Source organism: Artemia franciscana, chromosome 12 (assembly GCF_032884065.1).
Source record: "Artemia franciscana chromosome 12, ASM3288406v1, whole genome shotgun sequence".
In the NCBI taxonomy this organism is placed as follows: Eukaryota; Metazoa; Arthropoda; class Branchiopoda; order Anostraca; family Artemiidae; genus Artemia; species Artemia franciscana.
Genome location: NC_088874.1, coordinates 33,701,974 through 33,720,322, shown reverse-complemented (window position 1 = coordinate 33,720,322; position 18,349 = coordinate 33,701,974). Strand labels below are relative to the sequence as shown.

At 36.3% G+C, this 18,349-nt stretch overlaps 1 protein-coding gene across 1 annotated transcript in view; it reads right to left on the bottom strand.

Moving 5' to 3' along the window:
• Positions 1–18,349, bottom strand: part of LOC136034023 (two pore channel protein 1-like) — an 80,110-nt gene that overhangs the window by 12,326 nt on the left and 49,435 nt on the right. The window contains exons 9-11 of the mRNA XM_065715076.1: positions 13,759–13,980; positions 5,851–5,961; positions 869–1,050 (exon numbers count right to left, since the gene is read on the bottom strand). Of these exons, the coding sequence (XP_065571148.1) occupies positions 869–1,050; positions 5,851–5,961; positions 13,759–13,980 (515 nt within the window). The remainder of the gene's footprint in view (positions 1–868; positions 1,051–5,850; positions 5,962–13,758; positions 13,981–18,349) is intronic.

Here is an 18,349-nt window from a genome sequence, read left to right as displayed (position 1 = left end):
TATTTGGTATTTAGCTCGTTTGTGTTATTTGCTTCCAATAAGATGAGTTTTTTCAAAAGGAGTTTCAATCTTTCCAAAACTGAAAAAAAACTGTTCTTGAAGACAAAAAGACATATTACGACGGGAATTTTTACGACAAAATACGAAAATCATGTAATACGAGGCCTAATAGGAAAGAAAATGTTAAGAAGAGAATTTTCGTCTCACTCCCCTCTTCTGTGTGTAGGGAGAATTGACTGGGAAATTACTTTCAGCAATATTTGGTATTTAACTCCTTTGCGTTATTTGCTTCCAATAAGATACGTTTTCTAAAAAGGAGTTTCAAAATCTTTCAAGAGCTGAAGAAATTGTTCTTAAAAATACATACGTATATATATATATATATATATATATATATATATATATATATATATATATATATATATATATATATATATATATATATATATATATATATATATATATATATATATATATATATATATATATATATATATATATATATATATATATATATATATATATATATATATATTAATTTTTTAGTACAATTAAAGAGGTTTAAAGAAATTAGTATTAATTTAATAAAGTAAAAATAAGGTTTAACAAGTTTTGCAAATGAAAAAAATAAAAATAGTACTTTAATAAAGAAGAAAAGAAAAACATTAGGCTTTCTGGAGAAAAAATTTTTGGTGAAAAGGTTGGAGGAAACTTAAAACTAGTTTGAATAAATTGTTTAAGAGAAAAACAAAGTAAAATACATTTTTAAGAAATAATTAAAACACAATACCTGAAAAATTGTTAAAGAATATTAAAAGATAATTTTACCAAAACTAAATATAAAAAAAAATTGAATAAATAATATTACCTTGAAGACTCGGAGGAGTCTGGCATGTCGAACTATCATAAAACCAAAGTATCCCAAAAATTCTAAAACCATGCCAATGTTAGAAAGTACAACGATAATAAAGTCAAAGGCATTCCATCCTGAACGAAAATACTCCTTTGATCCAAAAGCAATCAATTTTAATATTGCTTCTAAATTATAAACTGAAAAAGAGGCACAAATAAATAACAAAATCGGATTTTCTTTCCAAATGGTGCAATATTCTACAAAAATAACGACTGGATAAACACAGGTACAACCAGTATGCCATGTCAAAACTAGCGTACCCCTAGTAATGCCAAATTAGGTTATCATAGCCTCTCAACTCCCCAACAGATTGGTTCAAACGCCCGCCTCATTTCCTCTCTCTCGGGAAAAGTTCTGGTGTATTTCTGGTTACCACTAATTTGATACGATCACCCCTTATAAAAGAAAATACACATCTATGATTGGGTACGCATGCAACTTTTGGTCTCGTAGGGAAAGGTCAAGGCTTCTAAAAAAAAACACCGTAAGGAACATCGTAATACATACATATATGGGAAATATAATAAAATATTGGAAGAAATAGCACAAAATTTTACATTTTGGGAAAGGCCATGGGACCAAATACTTCTCGACACTTTCTTAAACTTCCTCTCCAGGGTTCTAAGACGAATTCAGATTCCAACATTTTATTCACCTCCAAAACTATGTACAAATAGAAAATAAAGTTTCGCTAAGGTGAAATCCCTTCCTCTATGTAGAAATTTCAACCTTTTTCAAAATTTAATCGAATTATCTTAAATTAATCATTTTGGAAAAGCAAATATTGAAATTAAAAATTGTACATGTTTAAGACCAGCATCAAGTGTTGCTGAACTTTTGTGACATCTGTGACTGAACAGAAAGCCCAGAATCTAACCAGGAGTGTCGATTCCAGGGGGGCACTGGGTGCAATTTACTCCTATATTATTTTACCTTTCCCCTTTTATTTTAAAAAACACTTTTGGGGGTGTTTTTAATGAAACACAACTTTCTTGTATTTTCTCGAAAAATTGAGAAAACACATAATTACCCCCCAGATGTTTAAAATATATTTTGACCCCACCCCCTATATTTTCATGAATTGACACAACTGTATTTTACAGCTATATTGCAGAAAATAAAAACACACTCACACTCCCAGCAAGAGCAAAAAAAGAAACACTACAGAGAGACGAAGAAACTATGCACTAAATTATAATCATGTTATTCTAAACATTCCGCCAGAGACAACAAAAAGAAATTGTCTTTAAGTTACTTATTTTTATTCATATTTCTAAGTTCGTTACTATTTATACTTTTGAATGATTTAAAACAAAATCTGCGTACAGAGACGAAAAACCGTGCAAACTGGGTTCCCGGAAAAGTTGTGGTGTATTTTATTGTCTAGTCTGAAATGCATTCTGTTGTGGTGCGATCTCTTTTGTTAATTAAATAAACTGTAAGTTTTTTTAACTGAAAGTAAGGAGCAACATTAAAACCTAAAACGAACAGAAATTATTCCGCATGTGAAAGGGGCTGCCCCCTCCTCAACGCCCCGCTCTTTACGCTAAAGTTTTTTATTGTTTTAATTCGCTAATTCGCAATATGTGTAACTGGTAAAAACGCAAAAAAGTGGTGGAATTTAGATTTTTTATCGAAATTTAATATATTGGATTCATAATAAAATATTAAAAAACATATCGAAATCTTATACAGCCGTTTTCCTAGGTATTTTTCACCTTTTATACTTATCACCTTAGTTGAAATTAAAACAGCTAATACAGTTAACTATTGCAAGCCAGTGTGATAAAAATTCACAATAATATAATTCGTCCCTGTTGCGACAAAAGGTCGCATCTGAGGTTTTCACGCTTAAATTGCCAAAAAACAATTGCTAAGAAATAAGCAGAGCGAAAAGTCAGGAAAATCAAACTGAGACTGAACATAAGTATCCCTGCTAATTCTCTCGATAATAGATTGGCAAATAAGTTTTGGCAGTATTCTCAGAAGGATGAAAACTGAGAGATACGACTTCATTCATGAACACGGGTCCAAAATAAGAGAATGTACAATAAATAAATTGTATTTTATGTACATCAAATTGCACATTATCAAATTGTAATTTGATAAGAAAAAAAAATTCGTCCGTGTTACGCCAAAAGGTTGTACCTGACGTTTTTACACTTAAATTCCCAAAAACCATTTGCTAAGAAAGGATAAGCAGAGCAAAAGGTCAAGAAGATTAAAGTGAGATTGAACATATATATCCCTGCTGAATCTCTCGATTGACAAATAAATTTTGGCAATATTCTCAGACGGATGAAACTGGCGGATATGACTTTTAGGCGTAATAGCAACAATTCAATGATATGGGTTCCAAATAAGAGAATGTGTAAAAAAAATTGTAAATTCCGCATCCCAAATTAAACATTATTGAATTGAAATTTGAAAAAAAAAAATCAAATTACAACAATTCGTCCCTGTTACACCAAAAGGCCGCACCTGACGGTTTTACACTTAAATACCTAAAAACAAAAACATTTGCTAAGAAAGGATAAGCACAGCTAAAGGTCAAGAATATTAAAGTGAGGTTGAACAGACATTTCCCTGCTGATTCTCTCGATAATAGATTGGCAAACAAGTTTTGGCAATATTCTTATAAGGGTGAAATTGGCAGGTATGACTTTTAGGCATATCAACAATAATTCATGAATCCGAGTTTACATATGAGAAAGTGTAAAAAAAAATCAATATAGCATTAGCATTTTCGCATAAAATACGGTTGCTATCCAATTTGTTTTTAATTACAGGTCGGTATCAATAGTCGTTAAACATTTGTGGTTTTGTGGTCTATAAATGTAGTTCTTAAGAATTTGTACTCACAGTAAAATCTTTCAGAGTAAAAAAAAAATCATATTTGTTCAGGATAATTACGCAGTGTGAAGAATAAAGTCACAGTTAAGCTTAAAATAATAACAATGTATAATCTACAAAACTTTGTGGCATAGGAAAGATATGCCTATAGTTTTTGCCCACTGGCAAAATTAGTACTAAGAATCCATAGTTATAACTAAACTGTACAAAAGGCCAATAAATAAAAAAAAACACGTATTACGAAACCAAAAAAAAATATTAGAACTTTATTTTAGTGGCATATCCTTTTTTGGCCCCTTTTTTGGCCCAGTAACGTAGTAACTGGTAAGCACATTGGAGGGGAACTTCCAAATTTTACGGTTTTTACGACAGGTTCCTGGTTCTAATAAAAACAGCTCATTTTCATTCGCCCCACCCCTCGTAAAATAGATTCCTGTGAGCGTGTCTGACTAGAACAGGGAGTATTTTCTATTTCGTGTCAAAACATATTTTAACTCAAAATCGGAACAGGTCATACCGTGGCCCCTTTAAGAAAATTGCTGAGAGATCAATCACCCTTTGATCCTCCTGATCTAAATTACCACGCTGATCCTATCTTTGGAAACAGCATAGCGAAAGGTTTTAGAAATTATCTCAGAAATGTACAAATGTCAAACGCATTCTTTGAGTGTGACAACGATGATGCATTAGATATAGTAAAATATATATATACATATATATATATATATATATATATATATATATATATATATATATATATATATATATATATATATATATATATATATATATATATATGTGTGTGTGTGTGTGTGTGTGTGTGTATATATATATGGCTCTTAAGATTTGTGTTCCGTCTAAAATTTGCGATTTGGCGGCAGGCCTAGGCTGTAGCTTGCGCTATAAGGATAAGATGTTTAGACCTTCAGATTCAGTTTGATTAATTTTCAACATTTTTTTCAAACTACAAATAATGCAAAGCAAAATCCAAAAATGTAATCTATAAATGGATAGAACCAAATCTCAGATATCGAAGAATGGGAAAATATTTTCCTAGTGGCAAAAAAATTAACACAACAGAAATGCAGAAAATAAAAAGGTAAAATATAAAGAATACAGCATTGAATTTTTACAATCCCTGTCAACGGTGCTGGTCTTCGTTTAATAGCCCTTCTGCTAAAAAGTGCAATATAGGGTGGGGGCCAGCCAACCTGTCTTTAAGCACACCCTTACTGTTTACCTTCCGCAGATATCTCCAACTATCCATTAAGAACTTGGTCGACTCTTGCTGGGGTTACAGAGTCACACCACTAACCCCCGCTCTAAACCAAATAACCAGTGGCACCAGGACTCGAACCACTGTCCTTTCAGACAAAAGATCTCAAATCTATGACCAATCGGTCTGCACAGACCCGGACTGCACAAAACCTGCAGAGGAAACATACTTCCTAAGTCTTGTTGCTAATATAATAATTTGTTTTATCTGTAAGACCTACCCGGATTAACGAGCCTCAGTGAATGCTCGAGGCAAGGTTTCAATATTCAAACCCTTTTTGAGTATTTTTTAAACATTAATAACACGAGCCTTTTGATCCCCAGATATAACTAGGGATTTATATTAAGGGGGGCCACCATTTTCTCAGGGAATTAAGCTTTACCTTCACCTTTAAAATATTTTTCAAGGTAGCAATGTGTTTCCTGGAGGAGGGGCACCACTCATCCTAGCCTGTTACCTAAAAGGTAAAAAGGGTACACAGTAAAGATTACTTTTTAAATTTTGCTGATCATTATAAAAAAATTACAAAATTTCTGTGCAGTTACCTAGTTTTCTAGCGATTTTTTTTTAGAAATGGGAAGATCTGGAATATTAATTTTAAATGTGACGCAAACCTGTTTTACCTCGATTGTAGTTAGGGTAGATGTTATTAGTAGATCTGTTAAAAAAGTTTCGTTGTAAAATAAGTAAAAAAAAATAACATTGTATATCGTGATATACAATATAACTTAAATATTAATAATTCTTGAAAACTCAACAAGGACAGCTATTGTGCTAAGACACATCATTCAAAATGAAAGTGACTTACATGCTACAAAGAATATCGATTCACCCATTGATCCAAAGGGCATTACTCCGTTGCTAGATGATACTGCCGTCCTAATAACCATAGATATTCCTCCGAGCAATATAACAAAATCTATAAAAAGTAATTTGAAAATGATAAATGGAAGAATTAAAGCCAAGAATAGGATTTTTGATCTGTAGAAGATTTGGGAACTTTCAAAATAAAAATTATTGTTCAATATTTTGGGGTAGTAAGGTTCTAGTTTCCGGTCCTGGAAACCAGGCTAGGGCTAGTGGGTTCCGGTCCTGGAAGTTTACAAGTTTTACAAAAATCCTTTAAAAATCAGAAAGAGTAATTAGATCAGAGATTTAAACCAGAACGCATCAAAAACGAAACATAGAAACATAAAATAACAAGCGTAAGAGAAAGTATTTATAGGAGATACCCATCCCTTTGACTTGGAAGCTTGTTTTCATTTATACATATGAATACAGTCTGTAGAGCCAAAAAAAAACTTTTATTTTGCCTAATTATAGCCTAAGAATCTGGTGTAAACATTAAATAAAGAGAAAAAATTCTAGCCTGCTAGTCCGTTGAGCATAAAATTCGAAAATCCTTGGTAGCTCATTCTTCCCAGAAGCAATAAATCAGAAATTGGCGGCTCATTTTTTCATGTTATTCAAAAAAGTAAACTGAAAACATTTTTATGAACAGGTTCAAGCTAGAGATAACATTTATACATTATTCCTACTAAAATATCAGAGTTTCGACCTTATTGACTCGTTTGCAAGTCCACAAGATGTCTTTTTTTTGGGAAGTCGAACAGACGTCTTTTGCTAAAGGAGCATTTGTTATTAGTAGTGTGTTCAACTCCGGTCGCAACTCCAGACGTATTTTTTGCTCACTCAGAAACCGTCAATCGATACAGTACCGTCAGGTATTGTATCGTACCTGACGTACAATCAATGTGCTATTGATCCCCCCCCTGAAGCTGCATTTCCTGTCGTGTCAGAAGTAAAGATGGTCGGTGTTATTTTCTCCAGAGACTGTTCTTTGCCGCACATGTTGACAGTCTAATTAGGAATGGTAATGCTTCCCTTCAAACACTGTCCAAAATCCGTCACTTAGGTTGCGATGTCAAAAGCCTCCTCCACGCATATCTTTCTTATGTGCGACCCGTCCCGGAGTATGCCTGCCCTGTATGGGGCCCTTTAGTGCTACACACTGCTCACCTGATGTACGACCTAGAGTCAGTGCAAAAAAGAGCAGTTAGGTTTATTCAAGGTTCTAGAGATATTCCTTACCAAGAGAAACTCATTACACTGAACATTCAGTGCCTAGAACAAAGATTGTCCGAACTCATTGTGAGGTTTGGAAAAGCATTGCTTTTAGACCCAGCCCATCCAGACATCTTACCAGCAGACGGCCCAACCGACAGCAGAACCAGACAGAAGTCCAAACTGATTCCTATACGTGCACGGACACACCAATATTATATTCAATTTGTGCCTTTTTTCGTCTATATTTAACAGTGCATAATTTTGTTTTTAACGTTTTTGCAACAGCAAACTACCCATGAGCTACGAAAGTTGTTTAGTAAACTGTTCTCTCTCTCTCTCACTTAATCAGGAGTTAAGCGAGGTTGTGTTTTATCGCCCTTTATATGGATCATTTCGATAGATTTTGTCTTAAGAAGCGAAGGAAAGGAAATGGGAGACCACAGAATCAAATGGGGAGGAAAAACTCTCCTGAACTTAGATTACGCTGACGATTTAAGCATCCTAGATGAAAGTGGGAGCAAAATGAATGAATTTTTAGATGTTTTGCGAATTCAGGGTGCTAGAATAGGTTTGGAAATAAATTTTAAGAAGACTGAGGTACTAAGGCTAGGAATAAGTGAAGATGAAAAGGTGACGTTGGGTAAAGAAAAGATTGATCAGGTGGGCAGCTTCACTTTGGTAGTATTTGGTAGTATTACCTTGGTAGTATTATTAGTAAAGACGGTGGGAGCCGTGGAGATGTTAAAAGTAGAATAGCCAGGGCTCAGGGTGTTTTTTCACAGTTAAAAAAAAGTTTATAAGAATAGAAAGATGAGTGGGCAAACCAAGATTAGGATAATGGAAGCTACAGCGATGACAGTTTTCAAGTATGGCTCTGAAGCACGGGCGCTACGAAAAGCAGATGAATATTTGCTGAAGTTTTCCAGAGAAAATGCCAACGGATTGTTCAGGGTACCCAGCTGACAGACCGTATTTCAAACAGTAGGCTGTATGAAAAGTGAGATTCAATCCTGCTTTCTAAGGCTATAACGTGAGACCTTTTATTTGACAGTAAAACAAAAATAAAATTCTTTGACTGGATATTTCGAACACATATACAGTGTCCATCATCAGCAGTAAAACTGCTGATTGAAAAGTTTTACTGCTGATGATGGACACTGTATATGTGTTCGAAATATCCAGTTAAAAAATTTTATATTTATTTCACTGTCAATTAAAAGGTTTCATCCCTATTTTGAACTGTTATATTTTCATCATGGAAAGGCAGTGTGGTCTTCAAAGTTATCTAAAAAGGATGATGGATTACCAAAGAATGTCCTTTTCGCCAAACCGTCTAGGGCTAAACGAAAAGTAGGTCGTCTGCGGTTGGGGTGCAAGGATGTCATAAAGAAAGATTTGAAAGAAATGGGGGCTTCCTCGGAGGGTGTAAAGAGGGAGAGTTTTAAATAGATTGGGATGGAGGAGGAGAATGCGTAGTTGTGTTGGCTTCAGGAGGCTTGGTACTGCGGTGAGTTGTTAGTAGTAATAGTAGCAGATCCCAGCGCACCCCACAAGGAGCTTCAGGCTGACCTGAAGAAAATTCCGAAGTGGGCAGATGTGCGGCTAGTCAGTTTTAACGCTTCGAAAACGAAAGAGCTCCCAATTTCCAAGGCACGTAATATGAGGATTCATCCTGATTTTGCCTTCTAAGGAAAGGCAATAACACAAATTGATATACTACACCTACTTGGAGTTAACTTCTCTTCGAATCTCTCATGGACTCAGCATCTCAGCGAAATTAGATCCTCTTGCTCCGAGAAGCTCTTTGCTCCGAAAAGATCCGAGAGATCTTTTGCTAAAGGAGTATTTTAATTATATTTTATTTTTTATTTAAGAATTAACGACGCTTCTTGACTACTATGGTCCCTGCATCGGCCCCTGCAGTGCATTCCTGCAGCGTGATTTCATCTCTGGGTCCCGTATTACCAAGCTAAGGTCAAATCCACTGCACCACCACAGTACAACAGGAATCGTACTTTAATTATAATTTATCTCTTCAACCTGTTTCAAATTCCCGCTAAGAAACCAACCTACATCCTTCTATTACTTCTTCTTTTTGTTCAGTACTTTTTTTCGTCATTTCTATTCTTCGGTACTTCTTTTTGATCAGTCGGCTACTGTTAATTGCTTTTTAAAATGATCAGGTGTTAAAAGTATTTCAGAAATGTTACCAGTCCGCAGTCTGAAGGTCATATTTCTATTCAGTTTTACCTAAAACTACAGATATTATATTTTCACCTTCAGAACTAATGCTAAATATCAGCAAAGTTTTGATAGATGAAGGTAACCTTACTTTAAAATGTACAAATACATGAGTGGGGGATGGATGAGTTAGGGATGTTTCACCGTTTCAAACACTAACGACAGCATCATTTAAAAAAAAAAAAAACTTTTTCGCATGCTGGCCAATGGTCTGCACATCGCATGTACCGATCTCCTGACTAACTGCCTTCGGCGGGACGTGCAATGCGTGGTTGGAGCAAATCATCGGACGCTTCCGTCTGTTTCCTCCAGATTTCTTCAGCTACCCATTTTGAGCTGGGTCGACTCTGGGTAAGACTCCAGTGCTCTAGCCCCTGTCCACGTGGACAAAAGGATTTCTAAGTCTAACGCACTAGCCACTCGGCTAGGATCATTTAGCACCCCCTTTTTCTAGGTGATATATTCTACCATTCATTAGAAACAACCGTAAAAATCTTCTGAAAGATCAAAGCTACAATGTACATAAATACATACAGAACAAAATTACAACCTGGTAAAGACACACTTTTGCAACAGAAAGGAAGGCTACTGCATTGTAAAGACTAGCTAGTAAAGACCTGAAGGCTAAAAACGGAATTCACACGTGACAAAGAGTTTCGATTCAAATTCAACATTTAAGATGCTCAATGAGAAGCAACCACGAATGTAGTGATGGGTAGGTCCGGAAATCCTGTATGCTGTGGAGAGCGTACTGCAATGGACCTTGAATTCGGTGAACATGGACACACTTGAAGAAGAGAGTCGTTTGATTTATCGCTAATAATTAGAAATAACAGTGTCCGGACAATTGTGAATGGATTTTTATCTTGTACAAATAGAATCGACTTTTAGATAGTGTTTTATGTATTTTCTTTTTTCTTTAAAATGTGTAATCTTAGTTGTTTTTATGGCACTTGGTATTAACCAAGTGACTTACAGCAATCGCAAATTCTGTCGGTCTATCTGTCGGTCTGGTTGTCCGTCTTTTGTCCGTCCATGGCCGAGTGGTTAACGCGCCGAACTCACAAGCGAAGGGTCGCTGGTTCGAATCTCGGTGGTGCCGACCGTTTGGTTTAGGACGAGGGTTAGTGGCGTTTCCCCGTAAGACAAGCCAAAAGTCCACCCAGCTTCAAATGGGTACCTAGAGAAATCTAGGGAAAAGCACGGGAAAGCGTCGGATGGCTTGCCCCCAACCACGCATTGCACCCCGGCCGAGGGCTGAGAATCAGGAGATCGGCACCTGCGCTACGCGAACCCTAATCGGTTTGCATGCGAAAGTTTGCTTTTGTTTGCTTTGCTTATCTGTCGGTCTGTCGGTCCCGGTTTTGCTACTTTAGGCACTTCCAGGTAAGCTAGGACGATGAAATTTTGCAGGCTTATCAGGGACCGGACCAGAATAAATTAGAAATAGTCGTTTTCCCGATTTGACCATCTGGGAGGGGGATAGTGGGGGGCCGGTTAATTCGGAAAAAACAGAAAAAATGAAGTATTTTTAACTTACGAACGGTTGATCTAAATGAAATTTGATGTTTGGAAGGATATCGAGTCTCAGAGATGTTATTATAAATCTCGACTGGATCTGGTGACATTGGGGGGGAATTGGGAGGGAGAAACCTAAAATGTTGGAAAACACCTAGAGTGGAGGGATCGGGATGAAACTTGGTGGGAAAAACAAGCACGAGTCCTAGATACATGATTGACATAACCGAAACGGATCCACTCTCTTTGGGATAGTTCGGGGGGGGGGGGGTTAATTCTGAAAAATTAGAAAAAATTAGGTATTTTTAACTTACGAACGGGTGATCGGATCTCAATGAAATTTGACATTTAGAAGGATATTGTGTCTCAAAGCTCTTATTTCAAATCCCGACCGGATCTGGTGACATTGGGGGGAGTTTGGGGGGGAACCTAAAATCATGGAAAACGCTTAGATTGGAGGGATCGGGAAGAAACTTGGTGGGAAAAATAAGCAGAAGTCTTAGATATGTGATTGACATAATCGGAACGGATCCGCTCTATAGGCGAGGGGGGGTTAATTCTGAAAAATTAGAAAAAAAGACGTATTTTCAACTTACGAAGGAGTGATCGGATCTTCATGAAACTTCATATTTAGAGGAACCTCGTAAATCAGATCTCTTATTTTAAATCTCTAACGGGTCCAGCGTCATTGGAGGGGGACAGTTGGGGGGTGAGGGGTGGATCGGAAATCTTAGAAAATACTTAAAGCGGAGATATCAGGATGAAACTGGATGTGAAGAATAAAAACCTGTCTAAGATACGTGACTGACATAACCGGACCGGATCTGCTCTCTTTGGTGGAGTTGGGGAGGGGGGGGGGGGGTAAGTCGGAAAAATGAGGTATTTGTAACTTACGAAAGGGTGACCAGATCTTAACGAAATTTGATATTTCGAAGGATCTTGTGCTTTAAAGCTCTAATTTTAAATTTCGACCAGATCCTGTGACATTGGGGGGAGTTGCAGGGGGGAAACCGGAATTCTTGGAAAACGTGAAAATTGGGGTATTTTTATCTTACGAATAGGTGATCGGATCTTAATGAAACTTGATATATAAAGAAGGATCTTATGTCTCAGATGCTCCATTTTCGACTCGAATTGGATCCGGGGACATAGGGGGTTGGAGGAAGGAAACAGAAATCTTGGAAAACGCTGAGAGTGGAGAGATCGGGATGAAACTTGATGGAAAGAATAAGCACAAGTTCTAGATACGTGATTGACATAATTGTAACGGATTCGTTCTTTTTGGAGGAGCTGGGGGGGGTGTTAATTTGGAAAAATTGAGGTAGTTTTAACTTAAGAACAGGTGACCGGATCTTAATGAAATTTGATATTTAGAAGGAATTAATGTCTCAGAGCTCTTATTTCAAATCCCGACCAGATCTGCTGACATTGCGGAGAAATCTTGGAAAACACTTGGAGTGGAGGATCGGGATGATAGAATAAGCCAATGTCCTTAATGCGTGATTGACGTAACCGTACTGGATTCGCTCTCTTTGGGGGAAGGGTTCAGTGATTTGGCGAGTTTAGTGCTTCTGGGCGTGCTAGGACGATGAAAATTGGTAGGCGTGTCAGGGAGCTGAACAAATTGACTTGATAAAGTCGTTTTCCCAGATTGGACCATCTAAAGGGGGGCTAAAGGGAGAGGAAAAATTAGAAAAAATGAGGTATTTTGTAACTTACGAGTGGGTGATCGGATCTTAATGAATTTTGATATTTAGAAGGACATCGTGACTCAGAGCTCTTATTTTAAATCCTGACCAGCATTAAGCCTCTGATTTTCCTTTTAAATCAATCTATTGATTCTTAGAATTTTTTTAGAGCTCATACCATATGATCTCTTGGCTTGTAGCTCTTCATGCCTCGTCACAAGTGCCATATGAGCTCTTAGCTCTTGTTATTTTACTATGTAGTTGGTATTTGTTGTTTTTTGCTTCTTTTTTCTGTGAATATCGAAATAAAGTACCCACATATCTATCGAAAAGGTGAACTACTTGGCTTTCAAGTTCTATTAATGGGGGATGTAAGCACTGCAAACTGAACGCTGGTTCAGACTTCTTCCAGTTAAACAGGGGACCAATCTTGAGGTATTCCTCTTGATCCACACTTAAAATTTCAGTGACCCGCTGCAGTGTACGACTAACCTTCAAGTAATTATAACTTACGAGTGGGTGATCGGATCTTAATGAATTTTGATACTTAGAAGGACATCGTGACTCAGAGCTCTTATTTTAAATCCTGACCGGCATTAAGTCTCTGATTTTCCTTTTAAATCAATCTATTGATTCTTAGAATTTTGCTAGAGTTCATACCATATGATCTCTTGGCTCTTAACTCTTATCATCCACGTAATACAGCAAGAACAGAATGATAGAATTCAACATCAAGGAAGATGGACATTGATCTTGAGCATCCAGGACATTGCTGTTAAAGAAATCAGCCGAGGAAACTGCAAACTTGTCGGCCACCCTGAAGGCGGGTATGACCTTTCTCCAAAGAATAGGGGGGGGGGGGATATTTTATTGGCAAATGAATAACTGCAAATTTATATCCCTGAGTGTGCGAACTATATCCTGTTTTCTTCCTTCGCAAATTATCTTAGTCAAGATAAAAATTAGTGCTCCTACGTTTGTTTATCTTATTTTATGTCATTAATCTTCATCTCATATTTGTGACTGAGCGTAACGACTATATATCTTTCTCTTTCCTTGTTGGTGTGTTACTCTAAAATTATCACTTTTTCTTTTTTAGTTCTCCTAAGCACCGCTTTCTGTTTGGTGTATTAATAAATATTTCCGATTCAAGTAACATTAACAGGCGATGTTTTAAAATAACGAACCAAAAAAAAACTTACATATAAAGTATTGTGTGCTTTGCCAAAGCATTATCTTCCTAATCAGATTGCATATAAATCGAAAATGCTTCGGATATGAATTAAAATAAGGTTTACAACTGTCCTTCTTCTTCTTCCATACAATAGGAAGGGCGTCTAAGACATGTTGGAATTCTGACAAATTCAGCACACCAGTCCTTGAAACGTTTAAAAGACGGAAAATAAGGTACGTGTCCCGTTTACCTAGAAATGACAAAGAGGGAAATTACATATCAACAAACTAAGGGCCATATTCTAAGACATATATAGAAAATATCATATGTGATACTGGCTATCCATAAATGTCTAAAAAAATACAAAGAGCAACCAAATAGAAGATTTTAGAACAACATTGTCACGTATGTGTAGAAAACAGCATAACGCATATATGTGCAAAAAAAAATATGAAAAATCACGCGTGTCACGTATTTGTATATGCAAATTTTTTACATACGTGACAATTATAATGAAATTAAGCGGTCTAAAGAATAAAGCGCAACAGTCAAACTTAAGAAAAAATAGCTACGCATAATTTGCAAAACTTTATGAAAAGGATAATTACCTATAGTTGCTGTTCATTAGAAAAAAGAACATAACAAATTCATTAATTTATAACTAAATTATAAACAAATTATGCTACTTCTATACTATATTATAAATATTAAATATGCACCAAATTATAAACAAACTGAATAATATATTATTTAGTTCTCATTTAGTGGTCAATAAGTGAACGTCTCAAACTAAGGAAATATAATGACTGAAACTTTATTTTAAAAGTTGACCGAATTTAAACTATGGAAAGTGATTATTTATGTTATTAAACTGTAAGCGGAGTTACAATAAATAATTGCTTATTATAAATTATGTAACCTGTAAAACGAACTCTGACTCAGAGCTGTTTGTGTATTGTCCGGCATTGATGAATATTGTGAAAACTAAATTGCTGCTTTGGGAGAAGCTAGCTATCCCTGGCCAACATCACAACCGTGTTGGTGTGAAGACCACGTACAATAAACTTAAAGACATGCTGGAACAGTTTAAGTACACAATTCTTGGTTTAATATGCCTGATTTTGTCATTCGTTCCCCCACTGCAGTACCTTGCCTACCAATCATTGTCTATTCACGGCTATCAAAATAGCTCAACAATTTCCAACATCTTACTATTATAACCACAAATGTGACGGCCTATGATCATCATTTCCTTGGTGCACGGTCAAAGAACAAATGCCTTACAAGGGAATTTTGATGAGATCGGGCAACTATTTTGATCACAAAAGCACCGCATAACTTCGATAATCCATCAAAACGAAAAGCTGCGATCGACTTTTGCAATTTAGCTCGATCCAGTCTTCGTGGAATTGACGTGAAGATTATTGAGCGAAAGCGTTTCTGTGGTTGCGAAAAACATTGCCGAATCTCTTGATTTAATGTAATTTAAATTACGCCTAGGCGTTGTTGATGCTTTGTGTATCGGAAACTCTCGCATGTAAAGATAGCTTTCGGTGACCAAGCCTCATTGATAGCTGCTCTTAAGCTCGGCTTGAAGATTGACTACGAACTTATTCGAGTTTCTGAAAATCGAAATATCCCCCGTTGGTGTTTAAATTGTCATAATCCACACCATAGTACAGCTTACTCCAGGAGTGCTGTCTTCAAGCATGAAAAGTGCTCTGGTCCGCATCAACTGACAAAAGACTCGGCTTGTAAATCCCGTAGTGTGCAAATTACGGTGGTGACCGTGTGGGTTTTGGTTTTCACCGTCCGAAATCGCAAGCCCGTGGTAAGCCTGCAGTGTGCTGATCAGTTACATGTGACTAAATAGAATCTCTATTTCTTCGTTCAATATAAACAGAACTAAGATAAATTCCCTAGCCTAGAGGTCTTACTGAAGAATTCCGACGTTTTATTTGCACAGGAACGTTTGCTGCCTGGTTTTACTGTTTGTTCAAGTTCAAGTTCATTTATTTATTAATCGCACATACATATATATATAAATGACATAGGCCTATGGGGAGACAAGCTCGAAAAACTAGGCCTAGACAAAGATAAAATAATAACACACTACAATACAAAGATAAACATGACGGCAAAGATACAATAACACAGCAATAATATGAAAGTAGCAGCTAGCCCAGGATCATTCAATACTATTGAAGAAATTAAAAATGTCCATATTATTAAATATAAATTAATACTGGAAGATAGCTGAGAGGCCCATAATCACCCAGAGCAACGAATCATACAAAACCTTTGCCTTACTAAAAAGATACTTAATTAAAAATAATCCTGAACTAAATGAAATTTAAGTTTCCTTTTTATTAAACGGATAGAGGAAAAATTATCAATAAGAGTCTTGTGAGCATCCCAGCACCGAGCTATTGACACAAACGGAGCGAATTTAGATCTCTCAGTATTATACTTGTCAATGTAGATATCCTTTTTTTTGTCGAGTTTTATAATTATGTAAATCTTGTGATTGGGAGAACAAACTTTGATGGAGGTAATATGGCGGTAATTTCTTAATGTCATAATTGATTTTGAAAAGAATTGCACCAAAAGCAAATTGTTGAGAGACTGGAAGTATATCTAGATAAGTATATAAAGATGCAGTAGAAGACTTATTTGGAAGTTCAATAGGTGATGGAATAAACAGTTTAAGGATTCTTAGGGCTTTATTTTGTAAAATCTGTATTGGTTTAATATGGCTTTTAAATCTAGATAAATATACTAGAGAACAATAATTAATATTAGTCTGAATCAGAGCAAAATAAATACTTCGTAAAGCAGAGTAGGGCAAACAAAGCTACTACCTTCGCATTAAACCAACATACCTTGAAATCTTTAATCGTAGATTTTGAATGTGTGTTTTAAAAGATAAGCTTTCTGACACAATCCGGTAACAATCCTGAGCGCACATGTGGCAGGCCCTCTGGAGGCCTGGACTGTTTTGTGAAAAGGAACTTTTCTTTTTATCACCTATTTCCTATCATCCATCGTTATCGATTTTTGACCGTCAGTCTCAGTGATACAGACATGATCCAGGTGTATTTTCCCCACGACAGAAATAAAGGTGAATCGATTTTTGACCGTCAGTCTCAGTGATACAGACATGATCCAGGTGTATTTTCCCCACGACAGAAATAAAGGTGAATCGATTTTTGACCGTCAGTCTCAGTGATACAGACATGATCCAGGTGTATTTTCCCCACGACAGAAATAAAGGTGAATCGATTTTTGACCGTCAGTCTCAGTGATACAGACATGATCCAGGTGTATTTTCCCCACGACAGAAATAAAGGTGAATCGATTTTTGACCGTCAGTCTCAGTGATACAGACATGATCCAGGTGTATTTTCCCCACGACAGAAATAAAGGTGAATCGATTTTTGACCGTCAGTCTCAGTGATACAGACATGATCCAGGTGTATTTTCCCCACGACAGAAATAAAGGTGAATCGATTTTTGACCGTCAGTCTCAGTGATACAGACATGATCCAGGTGTATTTTCCCCACGACAGAAATAAAGGTGAATCGATTTTTGACCGTCAGTCTCAGTGATACAGACATGATCCAGGTGTATTTTCCCCACGACAGAAATAAAGGTGAATCGATTTTTGACCGTCAGTCTCAGTGATACAGACATGATCCAGGTGTATTTTCCCCACGACAGAAATAAAGGTGAATCTGTCTCAAGCTTTGCTAAGTGAAGTGACAAACTTTTAGTCGATGATTTATTGAATTGAATTTATTTGTTTACACATGGCTGCTAGCAGGTGGTTTCAGTTATAATATCTCCTAATAAATTAGCCGATTAAATGGCCTTACAAATTCTCTCTGATTAAAAAATACTGAAAAAGATAACCGCGTTTCCTATATAAATAAAGTTGGAAGGCTGCAAATTTATATAGTGTGGTTTGTTCACCAGCCATTATAACTTCTCATGTTCGTGTAGAAATAGATGAACTTGATTAGGATCACCTATGTCTATTGTTAAAATTCAAATTAGCTTAAATCTTGGTTATGGTTTTTCATCTGTTAAGCCTTAAAAAGTGGATTATTAAAAATTTATCCCGCTTTATCTGACAGTACTTGGCTAACTGCTGTTAAATTTTCCATGGCTGTTTCACATCTTTGCACCGGTTATGCCGGTGCAAAACTGGTTATACCGGTGCTTTCCACCGGTAAGTGACGAGCGTGAACTGTTACACCCTTATTTTAAAAATGATCACCAGTGCCTTAAACCAGCCGAAGCTAAGGTTGCACCTACAATCCGATTGAGGAAAAACGCACTGAATCTTTGGTGATCGCGATCTCAAAAAAAGCAAAAAACAAAACAAAGTTTTAGTTAAGGATATGGGTTGCCTCGAAGAGGCCAAGTTCTTGATATAAGACAGGAAACAAAACGTTAATTTACGTATCGCTTGAGTGCGGTTCAGTCTTTTGAGGATGAATTTCTTAAGAATTAAAAAGAAATGAGTAGTATTATGAATATGACTAAACTTGAACGGTAGCCAACTGGTGACATTATTCCCCTAGTTTCTTGGATAGAACACGTATTATTCACACAT